We start from the raw sequence: 19292 nt of genomic DNA on the forward strand, positions 1-19292 counted from the left end.
AGCACATGTAAGTATAGTTTATGCTGATGTCTTTAAGATATTTGGTCATAATCAAAAGTATTGGTAGATTAAAGGTCAGGGCATTACGAGAGTGAATGCTATGGTGTCCCTCAGTAGGGAGTAAGTTTCGCTTGCAGTTTGTTTGTGGACAGTACACAGGCTACTGTGGCCTACTGTGAACCTCATGGTGGCCCCCAGAGGAAAAGTCAGGATAATCAAAGTCAGTAGAATACATCATCTGGGAACCGTGAACGTTTGTATATTTTTTCGCAATCCAACCAATAGATGTTGAGATATTTCACTTATTCGGGAAAGCTTTGACATGTCAGTGGCAAGAGAGGTCAGTAAAATTCATCCTCTGAGGACCATGAGTGTGTACAGGAGTTCATGGTAATCCATCCAATGGTTGTTGAGATATTTCAGTCTGGAACAAAGTGGCGTAACTACCAACAAACAGACAGGCAGTGTTGATGTGAGTGGGAGGTGAGGAAGCAGGAGGGAAAGAAAAGGACAAAGTCAAATTTGGGACACCAAAGGGAATTCTATGGATTTGTCTTGTTCTGTGAATAAAGTTTTAATGTGACCAAAGGTAAAAAAAAAAAAAAGAAAAAAGAAAAGAAAAAACAAGTGTATTGTGAAAGCAAACAGGATATTGCAGACAAGTGAGTCAGTCTCATCAGGTCTGCTCTTGACTAGAAATATGAGCAAATGTGCTTTGATAAACAACGTACACACAGAAATAAAGTGGGGCCTTGTGAACAGAAATGAGTCAGTTAGGTGGTAGATGAAAAATGATGCGTCCAGGAGACGATAAGGGAGTGTTGGGTGTTGTCCATTCTTCTAGTGAAAAGAGACAGACTCAGTGAGGTCGGAGGGACAATGCACGGAGTCAAACAGACTGGCCGGACACACCCTTCACTACAAACTGCGGCTTTATTGTGAAGAGACAACGTGTCAAGTGTTGGGCAGGAAATCAAAGCACGGTCCTCACGCTGATGTGTACATGTCTTCGGTCCACAGCCAAATACTGACAGGGGGCTTATGTTTTGTATATGAGTGTGTGTGTGTGTGTGTGTGTGTGGAAGAGAAGGGGTGTTGGGGGGGGTCAATCAGCTGAACAATGAGAACAACTCACAAACAGGATCCCTCTGTTTCCTGTAGTAGAGACTGTCTCCTTAAGCACCACACACACACACACACACACACACACACACACACACACAAGCTGGCTGTACTTTTGCACACATCCTTTTAAACATATATACACACTGCATGTACAGTATGTTGTCTTGCACACAGGCACTCCCACAACCTCTCCCCGACAAACACCATGTGTGCCTTCAGCAGACGTCTATTTTTGTCATGATGGGGCGACTTCTGATCTATGGGTTTTGTTTCCCCCGTAATTACACACAACAAAATCTCTGCTAACATGCAGTGTGCAGCCAGACAGTGTGCATACTCAGCATATAAACACACACACACACACACACACACGGCATTCACACTGGGGGGGCAGTCAGCAGCTTGTGCACTTTCTACCATCAGTAAAAGCACACCTGTCCCAGCTGCTGTTTTGAAGAGAAGAGGAGGGAAAGAAGGAATGTGCTTCTCTCAGTTTTCCTGTCAGCCCCTCACCCTTCCCCGCCGCCCCTGTCGCCCTCCTCTCTTGCCTTGTTTGTCTAATTATTCCCATGGTCAGCTATTGTTCCTCTTCTTCTCGCACACACTGTCATCTCATTTATTTCTTTCTCCTCATGGTTTTTTTTGTCTACCTCCTCCCAAATCATGTTTTTTACTCAGCGGTGGAATGTAACTGAGTACATTTACTGAGGCACCAAAATTTGAGGTAGTCGTACTCGACTTGAGTCTTATCATGTCACTTTCTGCTTCTGCTCCACCACATCTGAGGGGGTTATTGTTCTGTTCTTCACTGCAGTTATCTGATAGCTTTAGTCCCTTGTTGTATGACATCAAGATTTCTGCATAAAAAACATATGAAGAGTTTAGTTTTGTTATAGATTAAATAATCCAACAATATACACACACTCGATTAATTAACTAGCTGATTCATAGAAAATTAATATGCTACTTATATACATACATTCTGGTGATTGTAATTTTTCATGCAAAAACATGTCATGGTTCCAGCTTCACAAATGCGAGGAATTGCTGCTTTTCCTTTTAATTAGTTTAATTATTTTAATTTATTGTTAATAATTTTGCACTGTTGGTTGGACATAAGCATTTTGTGGTGTCAGGTGTCACTTCGGGCTCTGGGTAATTCTGGAAGAGTTTTTACAAACCAAACAGTCAATCAATTAATCTAGAACATACACAGCAGAATAATCCATGATGAAAATAATGATACTCGTAGTAGTAAAGTTCATCTTTTACATAAATGCATGTGTAATAACAATCTAATGATATAATGGTCACATGTTATATTAAGGTGCGCATATTCACCATTAGCTAATTGCTGATCAGTATACATATTAGTCGCACATTTACTCTTTATTAGTCATTATAAAGCACTTATTAATACCTTACTCTGGGAGTTAGGGTTATTCAAGCTATTCATTCACAACATTCACAACAGCTGCCTTACTTACTATCAAGTTATTAGAGGGTTATTGAGGTAAACTCTTAGTTAATGACCCTAGTAGTTGTAGGATATGGTCAAGCAGAATAAGACATTAACAAGTGTATTTTTAGTGCAGGACCTTTGCTTGATTTTTTTTTTACAGTGTGGAAATAGTACTTTTACTTAATACAAGAATACTTCCTAAACCACTGCGCTCACTCATATCTTCTTAAACTCTCTCTTTCTCAATAAATGACTCTCCTCCTTCACCTTTCACTCTTCTAAAATACATGGTGGTCCTGCAGTTTTGCTCCTGCATTTATGAAATAGTCACACTCAGATCATCTGCAGTGATAATCAGGTCTCTCTTGTGAAACTGTCAGTCAGTCTGAGATTTATATAGATTTTATAAACGGAGGGAAGAGAGGAGAGGAGCACACAAGCATTTTTCAGCCAAGAAAAAATCACTCCAAGCTCTTTTTATATGCTGCGGATTTACACATAAAAGTCCCCCAATTACCACCAAAGCTTTCTGTCATGGCTTTTTATTAGTGAGCATGTATATGCAAGCCCTTGTTTGTAAATGCAGTTGGTGCTGTAGGTATTTATGGGGGGACCATATGCAGGGAGCAACAAGTGGCTTTCTATTCCCAGTTTTACCAGCTTCTCCACCTTTATTTTGGTTTTATAATCAGCACTTTTCTCCTCAGAGCCTGGTAAGTACGCAGCTGAGGGGCTCACGCAACAACTTGCACGCAACGCAGGTAACACACAAAGACCACCTTCCTGTTTTTCACACACAATCGCGCGTGCAAAAATGTGACTCTTCAGCTCGTTCACTGCTAGCAGTTGGTGCTGAAAGACCTTTGCTCTGTAGCTCTGCCACAGAAATAGATTTACAGGCAGCCCTCCGGTGTGTCCTAAGGGTTGTAGTGTGGTTCAGTATGTCCTGTCTCCCAGATTGTTTTGCTCCCCTCTCATTCCTCCTCCATCCTCTTCCTCGTCCTCCCTCTGCTTCTGCCGCCCTTCAGAATGGGAACAGTGAGTGAAGTGATATTTGGACAGCTAATCATTAAGCTGTCAGAGGGCAGCTTAGGAACCAAAACACTGTCAACATACACGTTTTGCCTTTGATATAAATCATTTGTCAGGCATCGTTCTGTTTTACCAGCAAAACATATCCGAGCTTCAATATCTTGACACCACTGGACCCAACAGCGGCGTTACCTGTGCCAAGCAAGTTTAATTTAACTTATTTCATTAAAGTTACATCTGTCATTGCGTTTTGCTGCTTTCAAATACACTTGCATTAAACTCACAGACTCATTCTGTGCATTAATTCTAATACTTGTATAGTAAATACAGCCGCAAAAAGCAGCTCATAGTTGTCGGGAAAGCAATTAAAAATCAAGCCAAACAGGTGGTACAGTACAGCTGACAACTTTATGGAGAGTTAATGTTTTTCCTGTCTAAAAAAGACACACACACACACATAAACACTCACAGAGCCTGAGGAGCTTCGGTCCTGTCTGAGCATGCTCTCCCAGCTTGGCGTCCGTCCAGAACACACACATGTGGCAGATCTGTGCGTGCACATGTGTCAGTGTGGATTTGGAAGAGTTTTTGAATGGCAACCGTGTGAAGTGGATAAGGATCTGATTGCATGTGTGTATGGATTTCGATGCAGTGACACACAAAATGGGTTTTTTGGTGAGGTTCACAACCCTGAGTGAGCGGTGGAGATCCGTTTAGTTTGACAGTTTTACAGACATTTTTTCTTTTGGAGAAAAAAGTATGGACCGTAGTTGGAACTTGCAGAGTGAATGCTGGGGGAGTAGAACGTGTCTGAGTGAGTGTGTGTGTGTGTGTGTGTGTGTGTGTGTGTGTGTGTGTGTGTGCGCGCGCGCGCGCGCGCAGGACATAGACGTCTGCTGTGATGTGCAGAGGTGCTGAGGAAAGACAGGAGACACAGCTGTTCAGGGGACTTGGAGTCTGTGCTTGCATTAGCAAACATTTCTGCAGCTTCCTGCACTGTATGCACATTTGGAAGTTGCTACCTCTCAATGTGTGTGGAACTTATTCTGCATGGCACTCAGCATTTTTTGCCTCATTCAACTCTAACACATGAAACAACGCTTTATTAGCTATTCAAATACTGTAGTTTTATCCCAGCTAATGACTCAGTGACTGTAGATTGTAAGCATGAAAAATGACATATGCAGGTTTATCTTGATATATATGAAATACTTGGAGATAAGATAATTCCACCGCTATCTGAAATTCTAAATTTCCAGGTTTTGTCGCTTATTCATCTTAACCTATCTTTTTCGTCATCAGGCAATTGATCAACTCCTCCATCAAATGATCTTACAAGACCGATAAAGTTTCACCACAAGATTCAGGTGAACTTCACACCACCCTGCTTGCGTGCAAACACACAGACAAACCCTGGCTTGACTTTTGTGGGGAGGAGCTCTTTGGGGTAAACATGTGTAAACTAAACTGAGCTGTAGCTAAGAGACAATGTAATCACACTGGAACCAGAGCCCTGTGGAGGTGGAATTCATCTTGCAATGAAGTGTGACTGTGCTTAAAGTTCTTGTGAGACTAATGTAGATTTCTTTTGTTTATTTTTTTTGATCTGTGGGAGGTTTTGTCTTGCTCTTTTGTATTATGTCACTTTTGGCATGTGTGGTAAAAATTCAATATAGCTGACTACAACAACATGCAGGTGCATTCTGTCAAGAGACTGCAGATGCGAATTAGTCGAGCTAATTATAGCACTTTAGCAAGCTAAATGTGCCTTTTAATTCATGTTGATTTATATGCAGTGTCACTGACAAAAAAAATTGGGCGCAACAAAAAGAGAAAAAAAGAGAAAGAGGAATTAGACCAGGGAGAGAAATATTCTTCCAGGTGTAACACAGTGAAGGGTGCAAAGGTTGGCTGAGAGTAGCTACACAGAAGCTGAGAGCTCTTAACATGCACTGTGTGACCTGCCATCACAGATCTGATTAGACAAGTCAGTGCTGACACACAGCGCACCTGTTGCTGACTAACTTTTTACACAGGACAAAGGATAATCAACAAAGCACAAACAATGTCGCCCCCTAATGGTAAGTTTCTATTATTGCAAACTCCTGCAGCAGACAGGTCGTACTTCGAGAGCTCCAGCACTGGTTTGACTGTGAAATCTCCCGGCTGATGTGACACAATACCTTTTTTTTTTTTTTTTGACTCTTTTACCTTTGTGTAACATCCCTATTTGTCACTGTCTGGGCGTCAAAACAATGTTCCAACTTCCAGTCCAACCTGCTCGCCTTCTCCTGCCTTGTTTTCTGTTCACACAGAATACAGCTGTTGAGCTCTTAGCTCGCCTCCTCCTGTTGCTGTCGTTCTGTATCAGGTGTCCTATAAGGTGTGTTCTGGCACTGTTCAAAATAGGTTGATTATATTTATAAGCCCTCTCGCACAAAAGATGCACTTTACGTGTTCATGCAGCTTCGGCACACTCAAGTGATTAAGGCCACGCTTGCCCTTACATGCAGAGAGGCACAGCACACTCATAGACGCATCCGTTTTTCCATGACATTTGAGCAAGGAGAGGCTGGTTTCATAATCCCTCTTAGAGTATTGTTCTGCAGTTCACAGCCATTCAAAATGTGACAACTCTGTGGCACGTGACACTTAAACTGACAGTTGTACTTGAACAAAAACTTGTTTATCATTCTGGCTGTACAGCAGGAAAATGACAGGCGGTGATGAAAATAAAAGAGGTTTACAACCAAGAGACAAAACAAAGCAGAACGTCAGACATTAAAGAAAAGGGTTCCTTTCTGAACTGTGTCAGGAAAAGCAAATTATGAACGATATTATTCAGAGAATTTGCTCATGTTTCTGAGAGCAGGGAAAAGAAATCACAGCATTTAACAACAATATCACACTTTCATTATTAACACAAAGTGACTCCATGTTACAGTTCTCAATCATTTATTGTTTTTCTCATGACATGATAGAAACATTCTGCCATTAAGGATAAATCTAAATTAAGAGATTCTGATTTCTGTGATGCTACAGTCTAAAGTCATTCAAGTGCTGTGCTGTAACACAAGTAGAGGAGTGTAGACACGCCATTCAAGACAGGACGCACACATACACACAACAGAAAGCATGAAAGTCACAGCCAGAGCTCACATACACACCGGAAAAATCATACTATATATCAAAATACAGTCAGAGCCAGTCGATTTGAAAATATTGCAATATAGACAATCTGTTGCATTGAAATGACGCATAACTGGGCTCTTACATTCCCCAAACACAATGGTGAATCAGCTTAAGTCAGTAAATAAATGAGCTACTGTCACTTGCAGTAAGAAAAACAACAGCTAGAATAGAAAAGAAAGTCACATTTAAAGTCAACCAGAGCTCATAAAAAAGACCTGCTGTCATTACCCTACTTTAGCTGGTTACCTTGTCATTCATCCACCTCCTTTAAGGTGGCATTTCATCATTAATATGTATGTGCAAATCACTCGGACACCACAGTTTAATACTGGACAAGTAGGCCATCCACATTTCTAACTTTCATCAAAATGCAAAACACTGAAATGTATTCATGTTATTAAGTCAAACTGCGTTATTCTTCAGAACCTTTTTTACTTTGATTTCTCTTGTAATCTGAAAACACAGAGGCAACTGTGAGCATGTGAGCACAAAATGCCACACGCGTCCTTTTTGAAATGCAAAACAGCGAATATATAAAATACCAACTGGGACTGTTTAGACAGCGAGACACGTGATCCTGACACAAGCCAGCAGAGCTTCAATTCAATGATCGAAGAATAGTCACATTCTGTAATTCTGAATTATATACACGTTGTTAATGCTTGTTGAGGCTACTTAAAAAAAAATAAAGATATAAAATTAGACATACAGTACATCTGAGGTGCTTTTACAAGGTGACAGTTATCTGCATATGAATCCTAGTTACACTTGCATGCAACATTTGTTGTCCAGTCATTCTGGGACAAATTAGGACAAGTGTAAAAGGAGGGCAGATTTTTCTTACACTGAAACAGATTTTGTTAACCTGTTATAAAGGTGTTCAGCTCACCCTCATCAACAGAATTCTGCATAGTCTAAAATCACTTCAGCCACAATGTCCATAGGAGCATTGCATAATCAAGGAGGGAAAAAAGGAGAAAATATATTAAATAAGTAACGCCAAAAGATAGATTTAATATTTTCAGGCTAAGTGCAAATGCAAAACAACGTGAGATATTTATAGTCAGATCTTAAAAATCTCAATTAATGGAAAAAAATAACCATACTTAGTAGTTACAGTTCAATCAAGTATCGAAGTTTGACAGGATCAAGGCAATTAATTATCAGCTCACATTAAGTGGTGAATATAAACCACCTTTAGCTCTACAGACAGAAGAGAAACTTTGAACACCGGTTGAACTGCACCCAATAAACTGCCGTCGCACCACAATTTATTTGCTGAGATTTTTTGCACATGTTTGGATAGTTACCCTCCGTGGCGGCGGCTCCTCGATGTTCTGATTCGCCACGAGGTCCTGCAGCTGCAGGGCCCCTCCGCCGATGAAGCAGAAGGCCGGACACACCGGAGCTGAACAATCCACGTGTCCCTCCCACAGGATCCGCAACGAGTGGGCGTCGTAGAAGGTGACACGTCCTTTGTCACAGTCCAGACACACTCCGAGTCGGGGTGGCAGCGGGGCAGTGTGAGGGTGAGGCAGGTTGCTGTGGCTGCTGTTGTGGGAGTGCACTCCTCCCTGGCTGTGGCTCTCCCCCTGGCTCTGACTGTGACCATGTCCTTGAGGAAGCAGGATCTTGCCCATGCCCATTGTGAGGAAGCAGAAGGGAGGGGAGTCCTGGCCATCCTCTGCCCCACTGTCATGGCCACTGTCTGGATCACACCTGGGGGGGAAACAGAGGGGAGGAGTATATTAGGCTGTACAAGGGAAAAACTACACTAAGGAGAGAAATGCATGTAACAGTAATAATGTAAAACAGTAGTTGTATAGCATTTGACAATACTTGCAAAAATAAGACAAAGATACGTAGATGGAGAATAAAACCCACTAGATAATAATAATAATAATAATAATAACAACAATAATAATAATAATAATAATAATAATAATAATAATAATAATAATAATAATAATAATAATAAACAAAGTTCATAAAAGGTACTGTATATGAGCTTCAGGTCTGTATCAGGAAAGGCCAGTGAGAGGCTAATGTGAACAGATACATTTTTAGCTTTCTTTTTAAAATATTTAGCGAGCTGGCTTCCCTGATATCTATAACTGGTGCATCTCAGAGGTTCAGGGCATAATTGACAAAGTCTTCTTTCAGCTGTTGCTGGAAACCTCCAGTAAGCCAGCAGTGCTAATATACTTGAATACGGTAGGACTTTAATTCTAGCATTCCACCTCAATGACAATAACATTTCTTTTTCACACCTGTTTTGAAAGCTAAAAAGCATAATCCAAGACTGTCCCCTCGTGCCAACTGTGACCTTATTCCTCTGTTGGAACTGCTCTTACTACACACTAGTAGATTGTATATCTGCTGTGTCCTTAGTGTGCACAAATTTAACTATACAGATCATGTAGTCAAGAAACACAAAAAATCAGCTGTGTAAGTGACAGAAAAATAAATATCTATTGTTTTTAAGTCACTTTTACTTGGATGGATCAAGTTAAAGAATATGGTGTATTTTATGTACCAAATAGAATGCACTAAAGAGTGTGTACTATTCACTGGTCTTACATACTGAAAAGCTGCACTAATATTTACATCAGTGTTGTGTTTACAGGTTGTTCTCATGCCGCGCAGGAGCAAAAAAATCAATGGAAAACCAATTAGTGCTGCTTCAAGTATGTAGAAAGGAATAATGCTGTTGTGGCTCCTAACCGTTCGTACAGCGTGTGTTAATGAATGTACTTACATCATCAAGAACTCTATCAATCAGTGTGACAGAGGTAAAATCCCATTCATACCTGTCTGTATTTGTGGCTCAGTTTATTATATTGAAATACAAAACAAAAATTGGTCTGTGAAGCAGTCTTGGTGGTGACAATTAAAGTAAATTCTATATTTAAGATGGTTTGATTTAATTACCTCGGGCTGGCCATATCCTGGGGGAGATGAAACCACTCTTGCAGCTTAGCCTCCTGCCCTACTCCCACCTGCAAGAGAGACAATCAGAGAGACTGAAAGCTTTCGTCGCATCCATTTTGAGTCAGCACGTAAGGTAACGCTGATTCAATATGTACAGCACATTGTAATGTCAAACCAGCTGATCAATAAGCATCCCCTCTCACCTTTACCAGGTAGGAGCCAGGCTCCACAGAGCACGCCCAGTAGTGTCTGCCCTGATTGACAGCCAGGTCAGCCACCAGCAGGTCAGAGGTCAAGTGGCAAGAAGTGAGCGTGCGGTCGGCGGCCTGCAGCAGAGAGAGGCCTGGCACACTGCGAGCGTACGTTTGGCCTCTACCCAACGCCAACCTGTCAGCATGCAACCCCCAGCGTGAGTCCAAGGAGAAACTCAACACTGAGAGGACAGGAAAACGAGGCGTATCAGGAGGGAAAGGAGGAGTAAAGAGGGAGAGAGGTGGTGAGGAAGGTAAAGGGTAAAGGAAAGGAGGAGACGGAGGCAGGGTTAGATCCTGAAGCTGGGACAGTCAGGCTACAGCAAGTCTGAACACATATGGAGAAAGAGCTAAAGACAAGTGGGAGAAAGGCAGATAGAGAGAAAAGGTGTAGTCCAGAGGAAAAGTAGGAAGTGGTGGAAAATGTGAGAAACAGAGCAGAGGTAACATTCACTCTACCTACGTATTGTTTCAACCGAGATGATAGAATTTTGATCAAATGCGTTTTGTGAAGGAATGACTGTGTCAAGAGAAACAATGGACAATATAAAGGAAGAATGACAGACCTGTAGCAAGACAGACAGAAGCAGAAAGAGTCTGACTGGGATGAAACTGGAATGCATAACAGAAAAAGGAAGGTTTGGTGCAGAAGCTGAAATAAAAAAATAAAGTGGGAATGGAGGAAATGAAGGGATGGAGAGAAAAGGAATATCAAGATTAGTCAATCAATTGAAATATGACAATACTGGAAAAATATCAAAGCTAAAAATCTGCCAACAGTTTATTCTTGCTATCAATCCAAACCAACATTGTTCACAAATTTAAAAAAATAAATCCAGTTTTAGCCACATTACTTTATACAGAACACATCTTTCCTATAAATTCATTAATTCGCTGGAACAGCAGTGGAAACAAGGAACGGCCTGATTTTTTTAAGAATGGAAAGATGAGTTTTTTGTTGTGAATCAAATGTAAAAAATAAAAAAAACAATAAAACAAATAAACATTGTAATATAATACATGCACATATCTCACCGGGTGCTGGTGGAGTGTGGAGGTAAACCTCTTCACTGTACTCTCCAAACCCGGCCTTGTTGCAGCCTCTCACCCTGAGCACATACACGCTGTTGATCTGCAGTCGATCTACGACAGCGCTGGTCCCTCTCACTTCATCCAGGCGCTGCCAAGCTGTCGCGGCGTTAGGGGATCTGATGCCACCCCACGTGGCTGCAGCCCCTCCCGCTCGATGCTGGTATTCAACAGAGAAGTGCCAAGCTGGGGCCGAGTCCTGAGGGAGGCGCCAGCACAGAAACAGCTGGTCATAAGCAAGCGTCTTCTGAGTGTCAATGACTGGAGCCAGCGGGGCTGTGGAGGAGACGAAGCGACAGAGAGATGCTGGTTCTGTTTATTTGCCTTCTTCATTTACATGGCTCACGTCACAGAAAGAAAGGGCCTACCACGTATGAACTCCAAGGCATGGATGAGCTTGACCTCTTTGGTTGCGTCTACATGAAAGTGTCTGAAGGAGGGGTCAGCAGAGAGAGAGAAACACTGGATGTTTTCTATAGCCTTCACCAACCTGCAGAGGGAAAGACACACAGAACATTTTATTCAGAGAGTTAAAAGAAGAGATGTCAAATCTAACCACATCATTCCTCCTAAGCGTTAAGTATGTGTGTGTTACCTGCTGTGAGTGACTCTGGCAGCCTGTACGAAGCAGGGCGCATCGGTCTCCTTGAGCAGCTCCTGCGTGTAGGCCATCAGGCCCGCGTGCTCCAGCAGGCCTCGCCTCTCTGAGACCTGGGCAGACAGGGCCGCCTCCCTCCTGCTGCGGGATCCCTCCAGGGCCAGAGCCAGAGCCCCCTGACGCTCTGCCACGGCTGTTCCCAGCTCTCGGATGCAGTGGGTCAGCTGATGGAGAGCCACTGCGCTGTTCGCCTGGAGACAGACAGACAGGGAACCCCAAAGAGTGGGCAGATTAGGACTGATAAACACAGAAACACAGGAATGTGCCATTGCACTGGATTTATACTACTGGGGATGGATTACCATTGTATTAAAGTACAATAAAAAAAAGTAGGAAAAATTTTGGTTTTTGCAAGGAAACGTGTATTTAACTGACAGCTGCATGGGATGGTCAGGTCCATTGAGCCCAACAAAATAATGCAGGAAAGCCTCTTACAAATGCACCTGTACAAAGATACAGTATGAGGGAAAAATGACTTTGACAAACCAGAGGTAGTACAAAACAGAGAAAGATCATTCACCTCCATCTGTTTGATGACAGCTTCCAGCTGAGTGATCTGACTCTGTATTGTCTCCTGGTTGGCCAGGATGAAGTTGACTTCCTTGGTGACCTTGTCCTGTAAGACCAAAACAAAAGTTGAGATTTCAGTGCTGTCAGCATCAGGATCTGAACACAGTGGAAACAGACAACACACAAAGTCACCTTGAGGGCCTGGTAGGCCTGTGCAATAGGCAACACTTTGTGTCCATGGTGGACACGACGGAGCTTACAGAGTGGGCACAGTAACCTCTGGCAGTTACGGCAGTACCACTGCAGCCTCTCCTGCTCATGCTCTGTGCACGTTAGGACCTGGAGAACAAAAGATAATTAAGGTGCAATGACAGTAGAAGAGAAGCTCCTGTTTATGATGCACAAAACACAAAAACAGGCAAACCTTCGGCCGAAAGTTGTTGGTGGGTAGAATGTGTTCGTGCTGAGCTCGAGGGGTTCCCCAGGGGTGGTAGAGTTTAAAACACTCGTTGCAGAAGTTGGACTTGCAGTCAGCACAGCCTTTAGTGGCCTCCAGAGACTGGGGAGGCTTACAGAAACCACACATGATGGCTACGCTGCCCAGACTTACTGTGTGCCTGTACCTAAAGGGCAGACAGGGGGACAGGGTGATAAGGGCAGGGCTAAACAGTTCTGCAGCTGAAGAGAAAGCAAGAAAGAGGGAGTGCATCAAAGTTAAGAAAGGGAAGACTGAGCTCATCTGAGTTTGCCCTGCTCTCGTTTCAGTAGTTAGGAGTCCAACTCTTTAACTGCCTGACCTGGATACATCACCAGCTGCTGCCTTGTTAGTGCATCCTGCGCAGTAAAACATGCACCGTCACACTTTCCTGACCAACACAACCACTGCAGCTGCACTCATCAAACTGCTGTGCGTGAAACTGCCTCTCCTCATAACTCTCTCCCCATCTCACGAGCCTTTTTTCAAAAGCAGCTGCTCTCACTTTGATCTTCACTATTTGAACTGATAAGAGAGGAGGCTGATTAGCATTAAAGCAGAACGAGAAGTATTTCACTCCAGACTTCCTCCACAAAACTTTAGCACAACCATTTTACCACAGTCGCTGTCGTGCAGTACACTGCAGTTTTTGAGCCATCCCTGCAGTCTGCTCTCAGACTTAGCCTTGGATCAGGAGTAAAGGAAAGATTCATTGTTGAAACTCATTCCAGCAAATGATTTCCTGTCTCATTTATAAAGCAGTATTGACTAACCCCTCCATTTGCTGCCTTTCTTCATTGCCTGCAGGATAGATTTAGAGACATTTTTTTTCTTTACCCATGATTACTTTGTTTATGATTTCTGCTCATGAGCTGATAATGAGACATTATCATAGCAACATCAGTATCAGCTCTGACTACACCCGACTGTGCCTGTGACTCTGTCTGCAACAGTATATACAGCATGTTTGGTGTTTGTGCATATGCATACCTCTCCACAATCCGCTCCAGCGTGAGGTTGCGGAGGCAGTCTGTCAGGCCTCTCTCGCCGAGCTCCACGTCCTGCTGACAGGAAGGGCACGGGAACAGCATGGGGGGAGGGGCGGCGTCCTTCCGCCTACGCCCTGGGTATGTCCCGCACACTGGGAGAAGGGCCCAGGTGTGCACAGGAGAGGAGATGAAGGAGAAAGAGACACGGATAGAGATATGGAGGGAGAAAAATGTGAGTATTTGCAGAATGGAACATATGTATGGGGTACTGGACAGTTAATGAGGAAATTAGGAGAGAGACTGCTGAAAAACAGTGAAAAGCAGAACTCTTGCTTGTCCCTCACACACACACACATGCACATACAATATATGATATACATAGAGAGAGAGTGCAATGATAAAGGGGTGCTCGGTGTGGAGGAAACAAGATTTGCTTACACTCAACACACCTGCTTGACAGATGCTTAGTGTTTTTCCTGCCTCCTTGACTCTCTCTTCCTCTGTGGCCCTTGCTCTACATGCACTTGAATAAGTCATGAGATGAATGCATGACGCTCTGGATGCACAGCGGGATTCCGATGTGTCAGCTACATCACCTACGAAACCCAAGTGCTGACTGTGGCGTCATCACGTCATTGCATTTTAAATGTTGCTGGTTAGTGGCTACATTTTAGGCTTTTATGGGGTTTTTGCCATCTGATCAGCAGGAGCCATTTTTGGCTTCTTTCCCAAGGACACTTTAACATGTAGACAGGAGGAGGTCGGGATTGAACTGCCAGCCCTGTGATCAATGGACTACTCACTCTTCCCCCTGAGTCAACGCTTCCCAATGACATAATTTTTACGAGGCTACATGATGATATAATTTAGTTTCTTGCAAGTCCACTTGAAATTCCCATCAGTTGCACCAAACACACACACGCACACACATAATCCCCACATCCTCCACCTGTTCTGAGGACCCGTTCCAGGCGGTCAGGGGTCCTGGGTGCGGGTCTCCGTGTTTGCCGCGGAGAGCGAGTGTTGGGCGTGGAGGCCGGTGAGTTGGGCTCTGGTGGGAGGTCTGGAGGAGGATAACCTCTTTGTACCAACACCTCAGCCGCACACAGCAGACACACACTGTGCTGGCATGGCAGAAGGATGGGCTGCCTCACCATCTCATCACACACCGGGCAATGCAGCTCCTGTTCCATGCTCCTCATGTTGGACTGGAGAGAAGAAGAGGGGGAAGGAGAACTGAACAAGGATTCAGTAAGGTCTGAGTCACTAGAATAAATAAAGAATCAACTGCTCTTTGCATTCCGCACCTCCTGTTACCTGAAAAAAATGCATATGAGATGTGTAGGAGTCAAGAGCTGCAGCATACACTGGTTATGCAGGTTGGTGTTGGATATACAGAGCACAGGGAGGGCAAATGTGAAGCTAGCTTTTCCATGGCTTCAGGTGTTAGCCAGGCTGTAGCATGACAAATACAGACATGGATTTAGCTCTGGCATCTCTAGCATCTCTGGATACCGCAGTTTGATGTCAGATACCAGACCTTTATCCAAGAGGAAGGGCAACATTTCGAATCAATAAAATAAATATAGCCCTTTGTTTTTTTTTCTGCTGACTTTGTGGCTGCGGACCTCGCTTTTACACAAATGTTGCTGGCTGTGGAGGCCCTGTTCCTGCAGCTAGTAAACGCAGCATCCCGTTTCTATGACAACGCGCCTCATCCCTGCCTTCTCATCGTGTGAGGCCCTCGGTAAGAACGTATTTGAAGCTGCTGTTGGCCAACATGTTTTGTCAGTCAAACATCAAACATACGCTGCTTTATCTGCTTCAGCGCTTTTGTATGTGTTATTTGTGGCCTTTTCTTTATGTTTCCACCTGCAGTGCTACAGCTCTACTACAAACCTGCTTTATTCGTAGTAGACGCCAAAAAATAAAAGGAAGCTCAGAAGGAAAGAAATGCATCACATTCCTTCGCCTAATACGCAACCTGTGCATTCAGATGGGTCGAGAGGAAATATGGCAAAATTGCGAGGCTAAATCTGAAGGTGGTGGGGAGCGAAAAATAATACAAGGTTTCAAATAAGCACACGTGGTTGAATTTAATAACGGGATATAACGAGAGGCATACTTACACTAATGCGAACCAACGCGTCCATGATAGAGGTAAAGGTCTGTAACTCCGCTTCTGCCATGCCTCCACGATGCCACCGTCTGTGCAATCCAACAATTAAACCTTTTGGTCTGTTCTAAGGAAAGCCAGAAGCAGCTTGCGTCGGTCGAGCCGAGGGAAAGCAAGCCTGGGCCTTCGCTGGTGAACCGTTATAACAAATTAGCTGTCGGTTGTTTTCTGTGGCTGCTGTGTGCTGTTGCGCACACGCCGAGTCTCTTCTGTCTGTCCCGAAGCAACGAGTCCAGCCGTGGTAGGAATAGGATGGGAGGGGGGACTTGGAAGGGTCTGGTTTAAGCTATATAACAGCCGCACTGCCCGTGAAGTGATTCATATGTTCCGTTGTTAAAATGGATCTTTGTGGTGTCACGGTACAGCAGTAGGTATTTTATTTTAACATATATTCACATTTGACCATGTAGAATCATCCCGTCCGGTCTCACCGTGGTCTTATAATAATGGTTGATGCATTGAATTTATTTGAAACACATCATTCCTGTTTATAATCAGCAGCTCAGTTTCTCAAAATTAACCTCTTGCTTGTGGGGGTTCGTGTCTCCGTAGCCTAAAATGTCCATTTGCTAAATTATTTGTGGCCTACTTTTCGTTTTGCCGTTAGATGGCATTGTTGTGCAAGAACAATCAGTCCTGTCTTAATTGTCGTCCGTGTCCGGAACCTTTGAATGTCGGTTGTGGATGGCACCGGTCTTTAATTAAGAATGCACCGAAATCAAGTTGGTGTTGTCGGTTGTTGTAGCAACCGCCCAAAGGCGCAACAACGTGAAAGTATTAGCTGTTGTCGGTCTCTTTGGTTGTAGTGGTAAATGTAACTTGAAGCTACGATATATTCCCTTAAATAATTTCGCCTACGTCTAACGTTAACGTTCAGCGTCGAGCAGTGTACTTTATTTTTGTGTTGGATAAAGTGAGCTAAATTATCTGACTGCAGCTAAGTGCTAAGTGAGCAAAACACGCTAGCCGGACGCTGGTTTAACGTTAGTTGCCAGCACATTTAATTTGCAGTTAATAACGTTTCGTCAGTCCAGCGCTGTTGGCGCATTGTGTGTTTCGTCTGATTAAATAGTCCCTCAGCATGTCGGCTGTTGGGAGCCTTGTTCCTGCACGGTTCTTGACTATCGTCGCCCACCTTGTCATCGTTATCACAATCTTTTGGTCGAGGGTAAGTAAGACAGATACAATGAGTGCGTTTTAACAACAAATTTTTGGTTAACCAGTAATGTGTCACCTTAAATCTTTACAAGTTTCATCAGAGTTTCTCTTTTTTTTTTGTCAGCGCGTTTCATGCTGAGCAGTTTAATGCGTTTGTTTCAGGAAAACAACGTGAAGGCTTGCTTGCCTTTGGACTTCACGCAAGAGCAATACGACGATGAAGACAGAAAGTAGGAAAGCATAGGACAAACACATACTCATACCAAGTAAGAAATAATTTGACACACCCTCTAATGCGTCTCTCTTTGTGTCAGGTTGGTGGTGGCACTGGCGGTCACCCTCGGTCTGTTTGCTGTAGAGTTGGCTGGGTTCTTCTCAGGAGTGTCCATGTTTAACTGCAGCCAAGGTCTCCTGTGTATCCTTTATGTTGACACTGTCATTGATGATTGATCCATGATGATGATCTAATTGATATATGTATGGGTGAACAGAAATTAATATCCATCAACAGTAGAGTTCAATAATTAATATATTTTTGTCTAAAATTAAATTTCATTGAGTGCCCTTACCAGATGCTACGTGACCACAACATCCCTGCCACAATTTGATCTGGGAGCCTTTGTTGCCTCTCATACCCCTCTCTCCACCTTTGTTTCCTCTCTGACTCTTCACTACCAACTGTGCGATACAGGAAAGCATGTCAAAAATAATGTCTTACAGTAACTCCCTCAAAGAAGAACGTTAAGGCATGAGATAAGAGCTGCAGATTCAATGGGGTCTGCCACCTAGACAAAGAATGGGAGGAGAGAATTACTTTTAGTCTGGAATTGATGGTGTCCTCGACGCAAGCCAGGAAATTGCTGTTAAATGCAATATCTCTGGAGAAGCCCTCTAAATGTAGCAAAGTATAAAAAGATATAAGTGGTATTAAACAGTCGTTCTAGTCTTTGGTTAATTCCATGACTCCAAACTCCTGAATATTCACCTCTTTGCCTACTATAGCAACAGGAGCCCATGCCAGTGCCTCAGTGGCTCTTCTTTTCTTTCTATTTGAGCAGTTGGAGTGTGACATCTACTGGTGGATCCTTGCCATTTGCAGGTTAGTATATAGAGAATATGCTTAATATTGTGTTTATTTTTCCAAAAGCATTTTTTCCCTGACGGATATTGCACCCAGCATTGGCTGTCCACTGCAGCGCTTCCGTATCGTTGTCTTTCTTTGTGTTTGAGAAGTGGGAATGCTGGACATATTGGGTTATATTTGCCATCTGCAGGTTGGTGTGTTTGTGTGTTTACATGCACGTACTAGCTTTCAGAGAGCAGAGTCATAGAGCCTCTATAAACAGCGAAGTATCAGAAAGTATCAAGCATGAATGCATGTAAGCACTGAGCACTGTTTTCATTGGTTATTCCTACATCTCTGCCTCTCTCTGTCTCTCCCTGTAGTGCGCTACCTGCTTTTGTGGAAATTCTTCTCTTTATAGCTGTGTTTGGACTGAAGAAGAAGCCGTTATGAAAGACAGTCCTGATTTGAAATGCTACAAGTTAGTGTGGATGTGGACATCTGCCTCAGTGTATCAACAGATATAGCAGCTACAGAAAGTTTGTGATTCCTTAAAGGTGTGCAGGGGAATGAACTGATCAACAGTGTTAAACTGACTTATGACTAACCAACAAGCATCAAAGTAATGTAGTGGCTGCTACCTGGCTGTAATGTTTTTTTAATATATATTTTTATATATTATGAATGAAATAGATGCAGAAAAGGCTTACGTGTATTTTTATTTTTATCATAGCCAGAGTGATTAGTTTAGAGAGGATGTGTGCCAGAATGTCAGTTTTAACTTCATCTTTGTCACGAATTAGTGGTGATTTGTCAGTAAACACAGATGTAGTTCTGTTTCTGCTCTCGCAGTCAGTCTGACGGATTGTCATGGAAAAACTAAGAATGTTGTTGTAATCCCAAATACATTTTGTACAAATTCTGTCTTTAACTGTCAATGTTTGTCTCTTCTTTTTGCTCTGAACTCTTTTTGCTCTTCTTGGTTTCACACTGGATGCCGTGTACAAATACTTCCTCCTTCATCCAGATTATCAGACCCTGTTCATAACCAGGGTCTCTTAATCTAATGTCCATTCAAGCATTTGAATGTTGGGACATGTGAACCTTCTCTGTACCAGATGGAAAGCATAACATTCATGATTCTCCAAAATATTATTAAAGATGAGTTGCAAAATTGTGCC

General features: G+C 43.0%; 2 protein-coding genes across 4 annotated transcripts; one reads left to right on the forward strand and one right to left on the reverse strand.

The window, feature by feature from the left end:
• Positions 1-7729: 7729 nt before the first annotated feature.
• trim46a (tripartite motif containing 46a) lies at positions 7730-15903 on the reverse strand. Of its 2 annotated transcripts, XM_041942996.1 has the most exons (13): positions 15844-15903; positions 14664-14922; positions 14216-14222; positions 13716-13898; positions 12675-12873; positions 12443-12589; positions 12261-12356; positions 11678-11931; positions 11451-11572; positions 11029-11358; positions 9946-10175; positions 9743-9810; positions 7730-8530 (listed from the first exon to the last, which is right to left on the reverse strand). In XM_041942996.1, the coding sequence occupies exons 1-13, from the start codon at positions 15901-15903 to the stop codon at positions 8083-8085; spliced, it is 2403 nt and encodes an 800-aa protein (XP_041798930.1). In that variant the 3' UTR covers positions 7730-8082. The 2 variants fall into 2 exon arrangements, with proteins under 2 accessions (XP_041798930.1, XP_041798931.1); XM_041942997.1 differs by lacking the exon at positions 14216-14222 and having other exon boundaries at positions 13716-13866.
• A 735-nt stretch (positions 15904-16638) lies between these two features.
• On the forward strand, positions 16639-19267 carry LOC121610774 (transmembrane protein 107-like). 2 transcript variants are annotated; one of them, XM_041943046.1, is made up of 5 exons: positions 16639-17058; positions 17211-17278; positions 17363-17463; positions 18051-18147; positions 18495-19267. In XM_041943046.1, exons 1-5 carry the CDS (start codon positions 16972-16974, stop codon positions 18562-18564), a joined length of 423 nt encoding a protein of 140 aa, XP_041798980.1. In that variant the 5' UTR covers positions 16639-16971; the 3' UTR covers positions 18565-19267. The 2 variants fall into 2 exon arrangements, with proteins under 2 accessions (XP_041798980.1, XP_041798981.1); XM_041943047.1 differs by lacking the exon at positions 18051-18147 and adding an exon at positions 18226-18322.
• The last annotated feature ends 25 nt before the right edge of the window (positions 19268-19292 follow it).

Source organism: Chelmon rostratus, chromosome 8 (genome assembly GCF_017976325.1).
Source record: "Chelmon rostratus isolate fCheRos1 chromosome 8, fCheRos1.pri, whole genome shotgun sequence".
Taxonomy (NCBI): domain Eukaryota; kingdom Metazoa; phylum Chordata; class Actinopteri; order Chaetodontiformes; family Chaetodontidae; genus Chelmon; species Chelmon rostratus.